General features: G+C 40.9%; 1 protein-coding gene across 4 annotated transcripts in view; it reads right to left on the bottom strand.

Moving 5' to 3' along the window:
* Window positions 1–19000, bottom strand: part of LOC146666792 (Golgi apparatus protein 1-like) — a 34542-nt gene extending 15542 nt beyond the window's left edge. For 2 of the 4 annotated variants that reach the window (XM_085414906.1, XM_085414907.1), the window contains exons 1-5: window positions 18635–19000; window positions 5826–5855; window positions 5365–5451; window positions 2930–3145; window positions 453–656 (exon numbers count right to left, since the gene is read on the bottom strand). In XM_085414906.1, the coding sequence (XP_085271032.1) occupies window positions 453–656; window positions 2930–3145; window positions 5365–5451; window positions 5826–5855; window positions 18635–18967 (870 nt within the window). In that variant the 5' untranslated portion in view covers window positions 18968–19000. Of the gene's footprint in view, window positions 1–452; window positions 657–2929; window positions 3146–5364; window positions 5452–5825; window positions 5856–5944; window positions 5968–18634 lie in introns of those variants that run through there. The other 2 variants (XM_085414908.1, XM_085414909.1) reach the window with 2 other exon arrangements.
* Window positions 19001–19039: the final 39 nt, after the last annotated feature.

Genomic DNA, 19039 nt, shown 5'->3' with positions numbered 1-19039 from the left:
GGGTAGTTGATACTGTCAGGTACTGTTAGTTCATTTTAATTTGAATGTTCACAAAGTAATTTCTCCCTCACAGTTTAAAGGTTTGTCTTCTAACTTTCAAAGTAAATAAAAACATCTGGATTTTTCTGATCGTTAACTTCTCGTGCTAACGTCATATAGTCTCGGCTAATCTGCACATTCAGAGAAACACATTTTAGCTCATCTTGAAACAAAGGGACGTTAATTTGAGAAGACCCTAGTTGGATGGTACTTCAGCTTACAAATAATACAAATTTTGCAGTTTTTTTTTTTTTTAAATAGGATATAGAATATTTAAAAAAAAAAAAAAAGGTAGATCGGGAGAAGAGAACGTTAGAAAGTGTTTCCAGAATGTGACATTTAAGAGTATTACTGATCAATTTAAAATAATTGAATAAAAGAATCCTCTGAGCTCTAGAATAAAGGATTCTTACGTTTTCACAGAAGCGTTCTCTGTCGTCTCTGCAGGAGAAGTAGAGGTAGCGGTCCAGGTGGAAGTCGTCGGAGGAGAGCTCGGCGACTCTCATGATGGCCTTTTTACATTCCTCCCTGATGACGTGCGCCCCCGCCTGGTCCTCGACTTCACGAACCAAACCTTTTTCCAAACAGGCGATCACCTCGCCCTGAGAGTGGACGTCCTGTGAGGAGGGCAAAGGTACCACAGTTACTACTGCCGGTGTGGCTCAGCTCCGGTACGACAAGGATTCGTTTCCAGACAGCAGCTATTTTAACATTATTACTTCATTAGTCCAGCAGATATCTACACTTTTTCCAGCTTTGTGCCCCAATATCATGAATTATTACAAGTGCAGCAGTTTCCTGCCTGTGAGGAACAGAAACTCACAATGCAACTTAAAGAAATGCATTGTGGGTAAAGGCTCATATCAGTCAGTGGGAAAGGTGGGTGGTCAAAACAAGTTGGTGCATTTGAAACGTCTCCTTTATACTTATTCAAAGTTGATTGGAGTTGGTGTAAACTGAATTGAACAGCACCAGTTTATTTTTATTTATTCCATCTATTATGTAATGTGTCAAAGAGAACATGCACATTGGGTCATGCAGTTCTCAATGACACACACCAACCTCATCTCCTTTGTCAGTTCTAAAGATAAGCCAAGAAATGATATCAACAAGCTATCTACAAGAAGCCGGGCCGCTTCGTATAGTGAGATATCACCAAATACAGAGGTCAGCTGCAGAAAATAAATAAATTAAACACAGTTTCAGCGACCTTTTGTGCTTCTGCTCTTGGAAAACGTTTGTTCTTTGTCAGCTAAATGCTCAGGAGGCTCAGGGTTTGCTTTCCCGTCCAAATCCACATAAACACCTCATCTATAAAACAATGGCTTTACTCGCTACTGCGCGCGCTCCTTTTCCTCAGTTTTTGTTTCCTCCTTTGTCTTTTAAGCCTGTGAGATCAAGGACTAGATAAGAGTCCAGATGGGCTTTATCTTTTTATATTCAGGAATCTAGGAGAGTGCAAACAGTCGTTTCATCTCAACCATCTAGTTTTAACAACAGGTGGAAGACAAATTTCTGATTAATTTCACAAAGTAGAGAGCTGAAGCTTGATTTTAAAGTTTAACATCAAGTTAAAGCTGAGTTAATAACACATTTTCTCATTTTGAGAATCAGTTCATAAACAATCCTGCCTCGTGTCGTTTCAGTGTGCGAGAAGTTAAAGCGCCAACATGGTCTGTCCGATTTCCACTCAGAGCCACTGTGACAAATTTCTGATAATGAAACTAAAAGCACTCCCGCCCACAGATAAATCATCCTCTCTGAGCTCTAATCGTGCCAACGTGATAATAAGTGTGTGTCTGAGGAGCTTATGGAGCTCTGCGGCAGGGAAACGCGTTCAGTGGAAGATCGATTCGCTCTGCTCGCTGACAAGCTGCTACAAACTCCTCTTCTCTCATTTGAGCTCAGTCCACTTTGAGTTTTATCTGCTCTCCGACCAAAATCCAGCAGGTCAGTAAGAATATGAGCAGCACTATAAACAATCTTCGATGTACAGCTACGGCGTAGTTAGATCTCATGTCATCTTCTCTGACACATCGACACACCTCCAGAGAGGCCGCCATTTTTAAACCTCTGCTGTAAACCTGCAACAACTGTGAGATTTCCATTTGAAACATTCATCAAGTCGTGCACCACAAATTCACCCTCCAGCATCAGAAACACATCCTGAGGCATCTGGGAGCGCTCATTCAGCACAAACTACTTCAACTGTGGTGTGTGCAGCAGTCCATTTGGTGCTGCAGTTTCTTTGGACACATCAACATAAGATTCCTGACAACCAGCTATAGTTTCTCCTGCAAGATCTTGTCTAATTCAACCAAATTTATAACAGTTAGGGCTTCGATTTATATGAACCTGTGACTAGAGCTCGCGTCAATATTTTAACTTTTTTGTATTGTATTGAATGTTTTCAATAATTGTCACGATATAGGTTCACATTAGTATCCTAAGCAAGCACCTGTTGGGTACAAACTGAAAAAACAAGTTGAAATAAACATTAAAAACTAATAACGTTCATTTTTAACAGCTCATACAAATGAAATGCATGATTTCCCCCCGCCCCCCAAAAAAACAACAACAAACATGGCAGATTATTGGTTCGTAGGTATTGACTCAAGTTAATGGGCAATATAACAATGTGCAGAACATTACTGACTACAATCTCATCTCCATCTCCTAAAAAAAATAGAAGAAAAATAAAGTAGAGAATTATCTAATCAAGCAAATGTTCTGAATACAAACCCATTATTTATACATCTAACAACATGAGTGTAAATAAGAGCCAAAAACAACGAGTCAGCGACACAGATGTTACTCCACCAATAACCAAGCAGCACTAGTCAAACACAACAAGCTTCTTTCTCTGAAGTCCGACATCCCTTCTCCTCACCTTCTCTCCGGTGCTGATGCTGCCACATTTCAGCGTGTTGATGTCATCGCGACACTTGCCCATGAAGCCGCAGATCAGCCGGTAGTCACTGAAAACAATGGTGGTCATCTTGGTGATGTACTGGTTGCACTGGTAGTCGGTGATGTTGCCACGGTGATCTACAAGGCAGGAAACCAGGTAACCTTTCCCCAGCTCCTCCGCGGCACATTCTTTAATCTGAATGGAGAAAAGCGAAGGCGACACTTCGGTGAGAGCTGAAACATAAACCTGCCTTTAAAAGCACCTCGTGTCACCTGTCCAGAACAACGAGGTCTGAACACTTCTGATTAACTCAGCTTTATTTTTACACTTGAATGTACCAATGTCCTTTTTCCTACAAAAATCTAGAAATTGTGATTTTCATTGAAAAAAATAAATACATTTTTAAAAGTTCTCCATTTGTATCTGTGCGCTTTTCTTCGTGCTACCTGGTACTGCACTCCAATCGTTTCTAGATTTGGACCTTTTACTGTAATTCATGCTAAAGGTTTACATTGGTGAGGGTCGTGAACAGATTTTGCCCTTCCATAGGAAAACCACCCGGACTGAAAAGAAATATCTGTAAGCAGTTTTTCCTCAGTGCTGTGTGACAACTTTTCAATGGCAGAAAAATGTGTTTGTCCCTCTGCAGCCATTAATTAAAACTAAATAAATAAAATCCAATTAACCACTCATATTTTCCAACATGCCCATCACTTCCAGATCAGGAACCAGCTGAAATTTTATGATCTATGATTTTGTCCCAAAGCACAGAGACCAACAAACACAAAATTACTGCGATGGCAATGAAAGCATTGAACACGAGCAGACGATGAAAGGAGGAAGAAAAAAAAAAAAATGGATTCACACCTTTGCTTTCGTTTGAGTCCACCGATTGGCTGAACTCATCGAGTGACGCCTCGTTCACGAAAATCAAAACTGCCATTTTTGAAACCCGGCAACACACCGTGCTCCCCGAGTCTGACGGAAAGCCACAGACCGAGCAGCAGGGATATCGTCAACGTCCACCTATGTTGTAGCGTTCGTGTCACATACTAATTACGTCATAGGACGCTCGGCAGCGTTGCCATGACGACCACTCACATTACGTGTTACTCAATTGTAAGTGAAAACCTGCCGATCCGAGTAGGTACTAATCTGGAAAAGTGGCTTTAACCCTTTAAGACCTACCATAGAACCAAGTCTGCCAGAACTTATTCTTTATATTTTTACATGCTGTGGAGCCATTTGTGGGAGCATTTCAAGTTGCAATACATCAATACAACCGTTATAGCCCAAATTTTAAGAATATGTATGCATTAAGTCCATAGAAACTACATAAAGTGCAAAAAAAGGGTAATAAAGTACAAAAAATTGAAAATCGTTTTTGGTTTTTTACCATATATTTCTAGTTAGAGAAATTTAAGAGGTTTATCCCTCAAAACTGTAAATACAAAAAAGTTGCACAAAATAGTTTCCAACAACAGGAAATTTACTTTGATGGTCTTCATAGTTTTATTTTTGAGATACACCAATTTTTATATACTGCAGGAAAAACGAAAATAAATATTATAATGCAAATTTGCAAAAAAAAAAAACAGCATATGCATCAAAATAAACTATTTCCAGCAGTGCAATATGAGTTCTAAACATCCCAGAAACTATTCAGAAAAGCATAAAGTCAAACATACCTTTTAAAAACACCAGTATAGGCTTATAATGCCCCGAAGGTAAAAAAACAACAACTACATTTTCCGCGAAAATGACGTCACTTCCGGTTTCTGGCAAGTAATGGCGGAAATGCAATAGATCGCGCTGACGTCTATTCCAACGTAGGAAGTGTTATGAACAGCTGATCGGATCGGCAAAGCGTGTTTCTGGAATATTATATTTTTGTTGCTGCAAGTGCTTTTTATGCAGTTTTTGCAAAGCCATATGTGGAAGGAAACCGTGACCGAGGACAAGCTGATGCCATAAGATGTAAGTACAACTCCTCCGGTTTCATATGCAAAAAAATTATTGCGCTAGCTTACGAGGTTCCAGTTCTACAAGGATTTAAAAATAGTAACGCAAAACAGAGCGTGCCCACTCCGACCGGTTTTAAAGGGTTAATGACTTAACTGGTCAATAAAGGTTACACTGACTAACTCCACCACCTTGTAGTATTACACATAAGTACCGACCAGCCCCGGCCCCGATTCCTCTGACATCTCTTTGACATTTTGGACATAAAAACTGGCTGCAGTTTCTTAACATTGTGCTGACAGCTCTAGTTCCTGATTTTAAAGTCTACTCCAAAATCACAGCAGTCTTAAAACTTCTAAATTTGCCAGTTTATCTGATGTTCTTTTAATCGTTTGGAGGCTTGAATGAAGACCATCAAGTTGAGCTGCAGAGATTTGTTTTTAGCGACTGACCTCAGAGATGGTCGTCTTGCACACCTCCACCGCTACAGACTCAAACTTTGGGTCTGTGGTCAGGTTCAGCTTATAGTTCCACAGCAGCTGGGGGAGAGAAGATACGAGGTATGACAATTACACCAATAAGGACAGAGTGGAGAAAAAACCCAAGAAAGAAAAACAGGACAAATAAAAAATAAAAACAACATTTTAACATGTCAATCATTTTATATTATAAAGTCTTTCTGTTATTTAATGTGACAGACATTCATTAATGAGACAAACTTCTGGATAGCGGGGGGGGAAAAAAAAAGCAGTAGTACCGATGTTGGCTATCGGTTGTTTATATGAATCATTACAAAACTTGTGCATACTTTTAGTGGAAAATCATTGCGTCATAAAATTATAAGACATCATAGTGCATGCTAGGAGGTGGAGTGTGAGGGTAGAGAGAGAAGAAAAAAACCCCACACACTTACATGGTTGCAATCTGTAGCGATTTCAGAGTCCTGAAAGAGGAAGAGAAAAAAAAAAGTTTAGCTTCTTCAGAAAGTTTAATTATTGGGTCTGAATATTTGAGACTAAACAGAGAGGACACCTAATTACTGAAATTTTGCAATCTATAACATCCCATAATCCACTGCAGTCTTGTGTGTTGTGGGATGGTGCGTTCAGGCATTCAGCTTCTTGCTTCAGTGCGGTCACCGAGGCATTTTCCTGCAGCTCTGCTTTGACCCGAGGTGACCCCTCCCCCGACTTCCTGCCCCCACCCTCGACCAGAGGAAAACTCACTGTGTGGGTCTGTGAAATAACAGCTCTGCAGATGACCAAAGACTTTCTGACCATTTACCACATGGTAGCCACAGTCAGCTAGGAATAAACTGCCAGTGTGTTTGTGTGCTCTTTTTACAACGTATTTTACACACTGGTGTGACAATGCTCTTCACAAAAACAGTGCAGTGTGAAGAGGGGGAGGGGGAGACGGTACACGATAGTACCGTTGAGTTTTAAAGAGCACTGGGAGGACTCCGTTTGTAAATGGGAACCAGACTGACGCAGAACAGCAGGACGAGAAAAACAAGCAGCATCTACAAACTGACACCAATTAAAAAAAGCTAAGTGAGAGCGATGTCCCCCCCTCTCTCTCACATCGCAGAGTTCAGTCCCCAGAGAGGGGAAAGATGGATGAGGCAAAACATCACCCGCTGCTTTCTGGAGGCTCATTTCGGACGGCTGAGATGAGCATTATCGCCAGCGCAGGGTTAATGCTCGTCTCGTGAGGAGGAAAATGACTGTGAAACCGTGCTGGTTACTGCCTTGTCAGCCATGCTGTTAGCCATTTATCACAGTGTTTGCCCTTAAAATACATGTTTTAAAGAAGCCCACACATGCCACTTTTCTACTTTGTATTTTTTTGGTAAATCAGATTGGGGATACAGGGAATGATATGTGGCGATCCTAAATACCACATTACTTTGGACGTCTGACCTCTTCTTCAAGGTCAAATAAGGTCAAACTTTCGCAAAATGTCTTATCTTTAAAACTATGCTTAACCCTTTTTTTTTTTTGAACCCGTCAGCGGGCTCATTTCACAAACCCTTTTTAAACGACTGTACCTCTGTTACCCTCTCTGGTAGAGACAAAATTAAATTGGTTTTCAGAAGGAAGTGAAAATGAGCTTTTCGGGGATACTCGGCGTATCACAGTAACGCAAACCATTCACAACGTACTGCAGTCTGAACACAGGCCGAAAAATCCCCTCTGCCGAGATGTGCGGTTCACATAAAGGGTTCGAGTTAAACTGCCGTTGTATTGTCAGCATTTAGGAAATGACTGTGATATATGACAAAACCAAATATCACATTACAGTTTGCATCCAAATATGTCACATCTGATCTCTGATCTCACTTTTACATTTCATATCTGCCTTTGTTTCATGTTAAACCCAAAACCTGCTCCATCTTTAAATAAAGTATTACCAAGATCAAAGTCTCAAAATGCTACTGTTCTCATTTTTACAGCACTAAAGTTTTTAAAGGAAAAAAAGAAAACAAAATGAATATATACAAAATTAAAGTAAATATTGCCCAGAGAGTACATGATTTTCTTTAAATCTATATCCATTTTTGTTTTGGACACAACAGAACGATGTAAGAGCTTACAGTTCTTGTTGTCAGATCATAATAGTGAAAGCACACGCAAGAAATTAGCTTTACAAGCAGCTGAGTTTAATTTATCTATATGTTATGAATGCTGCCAAACTAGAAAGAAAAGAAAATAGTTTAGTTTAATATTTCTCGTCTTTGGAGCTGCTCAGTCATCCAGGTCGTGGCAGTCTTGTGAAGTCACCCTGAAGCAGTCCAGCTGCCTTCTTTTTTGAGCCCTTAAGACTTCAATATTTCTCCCACTTCCTGACCATCAGTGCTTTGTTGGAAAGTTGAGTGTGTCAACATACAGCAGTACAAAGCTGGGTGGAGAAACCTGGAGGGAGTTGGACAGCCTGACGCCACATCAAACACTGCTGGACTTTTGTTTTTCCCCCTCCATTTCTAGCCTACAGGAAAAAAAACCCTCATTTGCACACGCTCAGTCCAAAGGTGGAGTGAACAGCTAAGTATCCCATCACACTGTTGCAGAACAAAATGTGAGTCATGTGGACATCTGCGCAGCTTTATCTCAGGATCTGATCGCTTCAAAAAGCCAAACTGTTCACATGCAGCTGACCTGAATCCCGATTGTTCCACGAATCCATCTCTGAGTTTGCAGACTCGCTGAACACGCATTACAACTGTGATCTAACACCAGAGTAAATAAACCCTCTCACTCCTCAGACACACCCATTCACATATTTGAGATGTTCAGCCTTTTTGTTTGCCAGCTTTAAGGCTCCGCTCGCCAAATGTGAACAATTTGCTAAAGCTGCCTTCCCATTTAACAGCTGCAGCTAAATTAAACTTAATCAGCTCTCCTCCTTTGTCTTGGGGAAGCTGGTGTGAGGCTGAGCTATAATTGGAAACGGGTGAGAGAAAAAGATAGGAGAAAAATGACATCATGTGAGAGAAAAGGAGAATCCGGAGGGGGGACATGGCCATTTCTGACACCTTCTCAGTTATTTAGCTTAAAATATAGACAACAGGGGAGGGGAGGAAAGTAGTCTGTTTACTGGAAACAAGAAAAAATTAATGTTTAACTAAAACTCAACACATTTGCATACACTCCTGAGAGAAAACAAGAATCAGCAAAAGCAGGCTGTGCGTGAAGAAAGCGCAGCAGGAGGAAGTGTTACAAACGAAACCCTTCAGTGGACATGAGCCAACCAAGAAGAAAAGCAAACAGATCGAAACAGTCAGCCTGAGCAAACAAGGAACTGCATCCTGTAAGCTGTGTGTGGTGGATTTTTATTGGCCAGTTAAAGATTAACCAGTGCAAACAACCACTTTAAAGCTTTAGCTTCTTCTCTCACATTTTTAAAATGGCTATCTGCAGAGGATGTGCACTCTTGTTTTTGTCTAGACCAAACAGGCAGTCGGAGAGTATTTGGGCCAGGAGTGTGACTGATGTGTGCGTTACCACTACCTCCAATTTCACACACTGACACCTCATCACACAGTGAGGAGCTTTAAAAAACAGGAAATTGCACCTATTAAAATTTCCTTTGTCATGCTTCAGCCATAACTGTTGAACAATTAGTTTTCTAAATTCTATTCCAAAAGCCAGAATAACACCACAGTATTTACACAAAACTTGGTTCTTTTGCATTTATTTCGAGGACACATCTAAAACCTGCAGGACACCGACCCTCGAGGCCTGGAGTTGGCCACCCCCGGTTTACAGCTATCTATAAAACACGATGCAGACTCTAAGCAATACCATCAGGAACGCTTGCGATTGGTCACAGCTACATTTTTAAACATCACAATGATCCCAAACACACTGTCAATGGAGTATACCTGGATAAAATTGCAAAGTGGAACAGTCATGGATTGGCCTTCCCAGAGCCTGGACCTCAACAATATTAAAGCACTGTGTGGGATCATTTTGACAGAGAACAGAACAAAAGCCAGCATCCAAAAAAAAAAAAAAAAAAAAAAAGCTTTGGATGTCCTTTAAGAAGCCTGGAGAAGTATTCATAAACACTGCTTAAAGAACAGGAAACTTTAGCCTCATGTGACTTCAAACTTTTTATCCAAATAGTCATTCTAGTGTTGACAGGAGGTGACTGCCATTATTTCATGCTAAGCACTGTTGTTGGATAAGAAACACACAAAGTGAGAATGGCTTTATTGTGAATCTGGTTGCATTAAAATGTCATTCATGTGACCACAGAAAGTAGAAGAGAAGCCAACAGATGTTATTGTTGGCCACATTAGCTGCTTACACTAAACACATATCGTTCTCTCTTCCTGTCATGTCGTCTTGAGCTGAAATAAACCCACCGTAGCTGATGGGAGGGGGGCGGGGCTAAGCAAAACCATACAGCTGTAAAGGAAATCCAAAAGTAAACGACGAAACAAGAGCACAAAGTCATCCTTTTCTTTAAATTTTGATTTTAAATAAACTGCGCAGCCCCGTCGCTCAATTATATTTGTCATAAAGCATGTGGCAGAGGCGTGCTCCCTCATAAACACCAACATTCATCACGTCTACTTAAATATGACATCCTAATGCAGACAACAGTAGGAAACCGCAAAGCTTCTGATAACAAGCAGAGTGCTCGCTGCCTACACATGCACGCGTGCGTTGATAAAGATATTATCACTGTTGGTGTGAACACAACAGTAGGAAATATCATTTTTAGACAAATGTCAATGCTGAACCTGAAAGTAGCGTCGCAGAAACACCGGATGATGTTTCTTAGCAACCTTTTTCCTCCTTCTTGGCTGAGGAACAAAATATCCACACAAAGTAAAACCTGCCCGCTTTGTTTGGGATAATCAAAGATCACATTAAAGTCGCTGCACAGAGGCGGTAATTCAGTTTCAGAGATGCTGAGGTATCGCTGCTTTATTTATCCGACAGGTCCAATTACAGACCAGCTCCAAGAACATCGGTGAACTTTATTCCATTAGTCTGCTTTTTATTTGTGCTGCATTATAAAACCCTGGAAGTAAATGGATATCTAAATCAGATAAAGCTAGTGGTACTGTTAGGCCAATTATTGGGGCCAATATTCAGCATTTTTCTACTTATTGATATTAAATCGACATTTTCATCTTCGGCTGCATATCCAGGTCCATGCAGACACACCCACAGCTACCTCAGCTATTTATCTCCAGCTATTCTAGGTGGAGGACAAGGTGTTCCCAAACCAGGCAAGAGATGTAATCTAACCAGCATGCCCTGGATCCACCCTGGAGCCTCCTCTCAGTAGAATATGCCAGAAATACACCTGGGAGATACCCGAGTCAGACCCCAGCTTTAATATGGAGAAGCACTGGCTCTAACTTTGATGTCAAGCTGACGACGTTGTTTTATCTGCCAGTTGAGTACCTTCTCAGTATTTATAACGTAGTGTTCACACAAAGTAAATACCTGCACGCTTTGTTTAGGATAATCAAAGATCAGATTAAAGTAGCTGCACAGAGGCGGTAATTCAGTTTCAGAGATGCTGAGGTATCACTGCTTTATTTGCTTTATTTACTTGTGTTGTGCCACCACAGCCGGGTTAAAGACACAAGTGTTTTACCGTTGTTTAAATGATATGTCAGTATGGAAGATGAATGGTTCAAAGATTATTAAAGGGGGAAATATTGTTACAGTTCTATAAATTTGATTTTATGGAAAGAAACAAAAACTGCTCTCTGATGTGAGGATAGGAAAGTGGACAGCTCTGTAGTACAGTGTTTGCATCACTGCTAATAACATCTAATCCTGACAATAATTTTAGTTTTTTAATTAATAAATTCAAAAATGCACTGATTGGATTCTGTGGAGCTTCTGATCTTTGCCAACTCATCAAACACAGCACTCCAGTTGTAAACACAGCTCCTGCAGCCTTAATGTGCCAATTAGTAATTATGGAGCTGGGCGGAGGAACAAGACGAGGCTCAGCGGACAGGCCGGAGCAGAGCCTTCGCTCTCTGGGGCCTCCGCCCTCTGGACTCCCTCTGCACCACGTACACAAAACCACAACCACCAGCAGCAGCCCTGACAGTGGGCAGGACGGAGACACAAAAATGCACCGAGTCTAAAAGCAGCTCTCAATCTCACTCTCACACCTGCAGAGTGCCAGCTGGGCCTTATACACATGATGTGGGCAGGCTACAGGGCATGCAGAGTGGGCGTAGAGAGGCAAGATATCAGAACCCCTCTCCACCGCTGTCACCGCCCCCAAAAAAGCTCGTTCTGACTGCGTTCATCTCATAGCGTGAAAACAGCAGAACTGAGACTCACTGAGGGTTCGGGAGGCCGACTTCCCCTCCTGTCATTTGCTTTGTCCGCTCAGCGGAGTGAGAACGGGACAAAAATATCCCTGCAAGAAATGACTGGGAAACCCAAAGTCTATCACAATATCCCAGCTGACCAAAGAGGGTCATATTTACAGCACAAACTGTGCTGAACCAAAACTGATTTGTTTGCGGATTTTAAAGAGATTAAATTTGTTTTTCAGCCCTGAAAATCTCATGTAGATACCTCCTGTCCTTATGAAGCTATGAGTGTTCAAACATGATAGAAACAAATAAACAGCACCAAATACTGTGAAGGTAAAATTTTGCATTTTGCTTCTGATTCCAAGGGGGACGGGTAGCACTCACTGATTTTTCATGATAGTACTGTGTTAATGCCCCAAAGCCTGCAGTATTTTATGTCTTAATGCTTACTTTTTTAATCTCTGAATCTTAGGTCAATCACTTAATGATTTTCTCCCTTTTCCCTGTTAAACTGCAAAAATACTGCAGTAGTAAACATGTAAGGCCCAACAAGCTTCATATTTTACAGTGAATCAAACATCCTGTACAGCAACAGTGGGGAAATTTAGGCCTAAAAATAACATTTTCTACACAAGTAAACCTCCATAAACCGTCTTAGCCCACAGATTGAGTTCTGAGCATTAATTTGACAAAAACAACCCCCACCCACTCCAAAACAGAAGAAGTGAAGAACCAATCAGCTGGTCCAGATGCACAAAGAAATTATTCCAAGCAAAGATGGGTATTAACATTCACAGGAAGTCAGAGCAAACAAAACAAAAGACTTCAGCTGAGATCAAACAAGCGTCTAATCCTCTGACTGTGCGAGTTTGTCTTTTTCCACCCACTACAAACACAAACTGTTTCATCTATCACATTAATTTAAGTCATGACCTTAAACACTGTTCTCAGTGACATTAAAAAGGAATGGAAAGGTCTTGATGCAAATTAAATAAAATCCTCCAGAAATCGCTGCAGATGGCGCCGAGACAGAAAATATCATCAACCTGCCGCCATTTAGAACAGCGAGGGCTCGTTTTCATTCCTTCCTCACTTCTCGTGTCGTTCTCATCTCTTCTCTTTTTACTTATTTTTTTTAAACATGTTTTAAAATTTCTGGTATTTCTTAACATACTTTTAAATTTCTGTCTGAAAACGTTAAGAAAGTGCTATCCATAACTTTTATTATTTCGAAACGAGGAGCAATCTGACATTTTGTTCTGTCAGAAAAGAGTCAAAAGCCAAAAGATAAACAGGAGTAAAAGGTTCAACTCTGAATTTTTCACATTTTTTTCTTGAAAAATGACCACAAACAATTACTAACCTGGTGATGTGGTAATTCATGCCCAGGGTCTAAAACCCCAAAAGAGATTATTTGCAGTGAAAAGCAGCCCTTTAGAGAAGCTAGAACTGGAACATTTTTACATGTAAATGGCCTTAACAGTAGATGAACATGAGTAACAAGAAGACAACAATACCACAGCCTTCTGGGTGAATGCAGGCCATCTGTACTGACACTCAATATTAAAACGCCTTCATAAATTCATTTTTTACCACCTCCCAAATCCTGTCCACTTAAAAATCTACCTATAAGCAGCTCACTGCCCTACATTTTTCATAAGCAGGCTACAAACAAAGGATTTCAGGATGACTTTTACCAGCCGAGAGGGCGCAGTCTTGTGATTGTGAGTAAGCAGATAATGGGCACAGCGAGAGGACCCGTCTTAGCTGCTCTAAGCTGCTGTTGTGGCGTACAGAGAGAGGCCTCTGTCTGCTGCAGATCTGCTGAAGACAAACAGCTAATGAGCTTAACTGAGAGAGCGAGCAGCCAGAAGCTGCCACACCAACAGGTCTCTCATAAGGAGCTGTCGAAAGAGCTTAAACAAAGCAGCTGAAGTACACATTCCTTAAAACAACTCTCTCTGGAACACATCTGGATGAAGATGAATAAAAGCGACCATGAACGTGACTCAGTGCTAACAGTCTCCCAAATCAATCTGAAGCCACCACAAGTTCAACTACATCAACCTGATTACGTTTAAACCATCTGCTGCACCACTGGCAGCAAAGCTAAAGATCTTATTAAAGATATTTTTAATGTGCATATAATTTTTATGATAACCAGTAAGATTTCTAAAAATAATGAACATTTAAGAGGCAATTTTAGAGGTTTTATGAGTTTTATAAATGATTCAGACTCATTAGAGACTGTAAAACGTTCAATATAATATATAATCACAATATAATCACATTTTGATTGCTTGCTTTACGAAAAATGTGTCAAATGTGCCCAAAATTACAGACCCAACTGTAAATAACTTCATTATTACAGAAGTTGAGTATTAGGGAAAGTTTAATTAGGATGTTGCTTCAGCTGCACTAAAATAAAGAAGGACGAACAGACTGAACAGGGCAGCACCTACATTTTCAAACTGACCACACAGCTCCAACACATTTCATGTTCGTCGAGCCGTCCGACCTCTGCCTCCAATTGCATCAGACCTACGGCCACTCTCCTTCATCCACAGTTCAGCCTTCTCCACCTCTTACCTCCTCCGGCCTGAAATCTCCCCCTGACTGAATATTTAACCGATCCAACATTTATTTATATCTGACATCAATCTGATCCCAGCTCAAAAGAATCGACTGAGCATCACGACAACAGACCAGTCGATTCAAATCAATTCTATGTTGTTGTTATTTTTATACTTTTTTATTATCTAATTATTTGGGGGAGGGATTTGTGACAGCAATGATAAAAAAGTGATATTTGTGAGGTAAATGTTTCTGCATTAATGTCCTTCAGAAATCAAAATGTGGGTGGTAACATAAAGAAATAGTGATGCTTGGACTGTGGTCTTTGCTTGGCATTATCCAAAAGACAAACACACACAAACACGCTTTTCAGTATTAGATGCTGAATGTGCTCATGCACTGATCGATGCATGAGGATACAAGGAAAGGAAACAAGGACAGTGAGAGGCTCTCACACTGAGCTGAAAAGAGACCTGAGAGCTGTGCTATTTACCATTTACTAGAGCTGGGCGATATGAGATTTTTTCATATCACGATATGTTTTTTTCATTTCAGGCGATAACGATATCTATCACGATATAAGCCAAATAACTATATTTGTAAGATTTAAATGTGCCGTTGCTCACAAGTAAAATGTGAAATAATCAGCAGCTTGTTTTGATTTAAATATTTATTTCCCATAATAAGTTCAACAGGGTAGATGTACTTAACATGAGACTTTTTCAGATAAATAAAGGCAAATATTGCAAACTACACAAAAGGCAGCCGCTAAAGCGTTTAAGTTTCAAAATAGAACAAATGAAACAGACTAAATTGTCAATTCCACTTAGAAACAAAATATTAATTCTAAAAATAAATCTTAGTTTGTTTTACAGAAGAACAGACAAAACTGACTAACTTTTGTCAATATCAAATAAACTGAGAACTAAAAGGAAATTCTCAATCTCTCCTTGTTGTATAGCTTAGCTTTTCAAACAGTTTTAACAGTTACTTTAGTCTGACAAAAGCCGAATGGCGAATTAGCGCTTCCAGTCAGAGACTGAGGCTACGTCCACACGTACACGGGTATTTTTGAAAACGGAGATTTTCCGTTTTCGTTTTAAAAAATAATCCCGTCCACACATAAAGGCAGAAATGAAGGAAAACGCTGCTATGAACATGCCAAAGCAGCAGGTGGCGCTAGATTCCTAACCGTGCAGAAATGTTGGCCAATCAGAAGTCTAGAAGCCTCGGTGGGAAAAAGTAAACAAAGCTGGGGCATAGAAGCAGAACCGAGTCGTATGTGTGGACGGACAGTAACTGTGTGTATATGTAAGCATTTAAACACTGCAGAGAGTAGAATTAACAGTAACAGTATTGTAGAAATTCATTTCACCGAAACAATAACGTGGCGCACAGTGTGACGCATGCACCAGTTTATTGTATTTCCAGACTTGCTTTCGGCACAATTTACAGTGCAGCTACTCTGTTTTTTGTCAGACTTGAAATAGCCGAAATACCTTCACACTACGGAACTTCTATGGCTCTTCCGTTCGACAATCTCTCCGGCATTGGAACCATCATCTGTTTTCTCTTCGGTCACGCTCGGTTGATTTTTCTAGTCGGCACACTCATTTCCTCCATTACGCGCTGGCTCCATTACCCGCTGGCTGCTTCCCAAACAAACACACGTGCGGCTTGGCACTTGTGCTGTACGTAACAAGTTACGCGACGTGACGCTGCGGCTGTGATTGGTTCGGCTCTGCGCTACTTGATTTGGATTGGCTGACCTTTTTTTTTTTAAGAGGACAAGAGCGGCGAGGTCTATCGCGATAGCTTAATTTCTCTATCGAGTAAAAGTTATATTGCGATACATATCGTTATCGTTATATCGCCCAGCTCTACCATTTACTAATAAAAATAAATGTGTATTCTCAGATGCTTCATTTTTTACAGTGGTGTACACAGTCAGGCTCCATGCAGAGGAACAAATATCTTTGTGAAGGCAAAGCTCTGGATTTACTGATTATCTTCCTACTCTTTACAGCCACGAGCTGTGGGTAAAGACTAAAAGGATGAGACAGAGGACACAAGCAGCTGAAATGAGTTTCCTCTGAAGGGTGTCTGGTACTCAGTATGACAAGGTACACAAAGGCAAGATATCCATATTTTTAACTGGACTTGAAAAGAATGTGGGGCAGCACGGTGGTTAGCACTGTTGCGTCACAGCAAGAAGGTCCTGAGTTCAATTCCACCATCAGGCCGGGGTCTTTCTGTGTGGAGTTTGCATGTTCTCCCCGTGTTTGCGTGGGTTCTCTCCGGGTACTCCGGCTTCCTCCCACCGTCCAAAGACATGCAGCTTGTGGGGATAGGTTAATTGGATAATTCAAATTGCCACTAGGTGTGAATGTGAGTGTGAATGGTTGTCTGTCCCTATGTGTTAGCCCTGCGACAGACTGGCGACCTGTCCAGGGTGTACCCCGCCTTTCGCCCTATGACAGCTGAGATGGGCTCCAGCGCCCCCGCGACCCTGAAAAGGATAAGCGGAAGCGAATGGATGGATGGATGAAAAGAATGTATTGGTAGATCTCCAGTTAAGTTAATTTCATAGGTGAATAGGTTCGCAAATTAGGGCCTCGTAATGTCCACTGTAATGAATAGTTCTTATGCCCCTTTTGTAAAATGCTTTAAATTATGTACAACCAGAGCCAACAACTGCCTGGAAAGTGAAAATGCATTATAAAGTTAAAAAGCTCATTACTTTTTTTCTACATATTGTTTTATAAAGGCATACAGCTTCCTGAGAATGAAAGAGGGATTTATTTGCAGGACATAAACAGCTGTGGTAAGATGCCCACATTTTCTCAAAGACCAAAGGTGAGGAGATTTATTATTTATCCAAATTTTACTAAAACTATCATCCTACCGTCTATCCATAATGTCAATGTGTTGCTCTGATTAGACATCAGTGCAGCTAGTCAAACCAGGTACCTTCCCTGTTTAACCAGGCCAGTCATTAAAGTCATCAGATGTACATAATTCCAGCCACTGTGATAATCTAAAAGAAAACCTTTCTTACAGAGTTTTATTAACCGTTTTGTTATCTTCATATTGATACACACATAAAAAAATACATATACTTTTATTTCTATTAGAACTAAAGATAACATCACAATTTAATATCTCACTGTACTGTAAAGCATTTTTGGGTTCCTTTTCAGCACAAGCTTCCTCTGCTACTGCAAGAGTACAAGGTTAGATTTAAATGACTTTTACTGTAAAAAAAAAACAACAACAAAAAAACAAAAAAAGTTTATTCTTAGATTGGTGCACATCTAAGAACATCCCAACATAAAACGCTGCCTCTTGTGGTCAAAGCTGAAATCACATTTCCAGGGGGTAATTACAAAAGGTACCTTTAACAGCGCCAAGTCAACACTCACAACCCCCAAAACCACAGAGAATAACGGGGCTGCACAGAGAGGCCACCAACAGCCTTCCCCAGGGGGGAAACCATCAGACAAAATAAGTCCTAACACTTCAGTCTGTCTCACATCAATCTTTAACACATAACAACCGCACACTAGGTGGACAACACCCCTATCAATCACCATCGGGGTCTGAAATTAAAAGTAAAAAAAGCTTAAAATCACCCAGCAGCAGGTTTGGTAACGTTATCTGGGTTAGCATTTCGCCAAGGCTACCAGAGCTAGCGACAACTGCTGCCGAACAGTTAACAGCTTTAATGTAAAGTCACTCGGTTTAAAAAGTTACTCGGTTACCCATCTGTCCACGCCAGAGTGCCGCTGGGTTTCTGCGGACTGTTATACCAGCAAAGGAGCATTTTTCTTTGATAATTTGACATTTAACCGCTAGCTAATCCGAAACATACGTGGTGTTTTAACTACTCCGTAGAGCACCAACAATCCACCAGTTTTAGCCCAATATTAAATCCCTATAGGTACTCTGATCCAAGTTTATAGTTAATCTGAGTCGGTAATATATTCAGATAAATTCGGCCTGTTAATAGTCCAACTTTTATTTAAATGGTAACCAGTTTCTTTTTTTCTTATCCACGTCTCACTTTTCCAATTTGAAGCATTCAGTTGAGACACAGTTCCTTGCATTCCTGGCACTGTAGCACGCCGAATTGAAAACTAAACTTCAACGACTATGAAAATGTTTTGAGTCCTCTCATGCACTGGGTGTTACATTAAAAACGATACAAAAAATCATAAATTGCTGTAATTTTGCCTGGCGTTTGGCGTGACGTTGTCTGGTTGCTAGCAGCTAGCTTTAGCTCGTTCTGCAGGCACACCCTGCCTCTTTCTCCGGGATTAAAGCTACCATTCCCGCGAATATACCTCTTTCCTGTCCTGGAGACACTCCAACACCGCCAGGTTATTGTTCCAGGAGTGTTTGGGGCAAAGCCGGGTCAGGTCGTCTCTGCACACCGCCTCCTCAGCCAACTTCCAGCCGGTAGAGCGCCTCCGAGACAGCGAGGCCCCGGCGCCTTGGTTCCTCTCATCGACTCCAGGGTTCCCCGCCTCGAGCCCCGGACCTCCAACTGGGTTCTGCATTTTATCGACACCGGCAATAAGTTTGGAAATAGCTTTGTTTTGAGCTTGAATCGGATGTACAAACAAAAAGATGCACATCAAGAGCAGGAGCAGAGGAACACGTATGCAGTCCGCCATCTTCACAGAGCCAGTCAGCCTGCTGCTGCTTTCAGGAGCTGTCGGAAATATGGGCACTGAGGATAAAGTTCC

Source organism: Rhamphochromis longiceps, linkage group LG7, assembly GCF_057381845.1.
Source record: "Rhamphochromis longiceps isolate RC_006_pf linkage group LG7, R_longiceps_female_GT1.1, whole genome shotgun sequence".
Taxonomy (NCBI): Eukaryota; Metazoa; Chordata; class Actinopteri; order Cichliformes; family Cichlidae; genus Rhamphochromis; species Rhamphochromis longiceps.
This window is presented reverse-complemented; position numbering and strand designations above follow the sequence as displayed.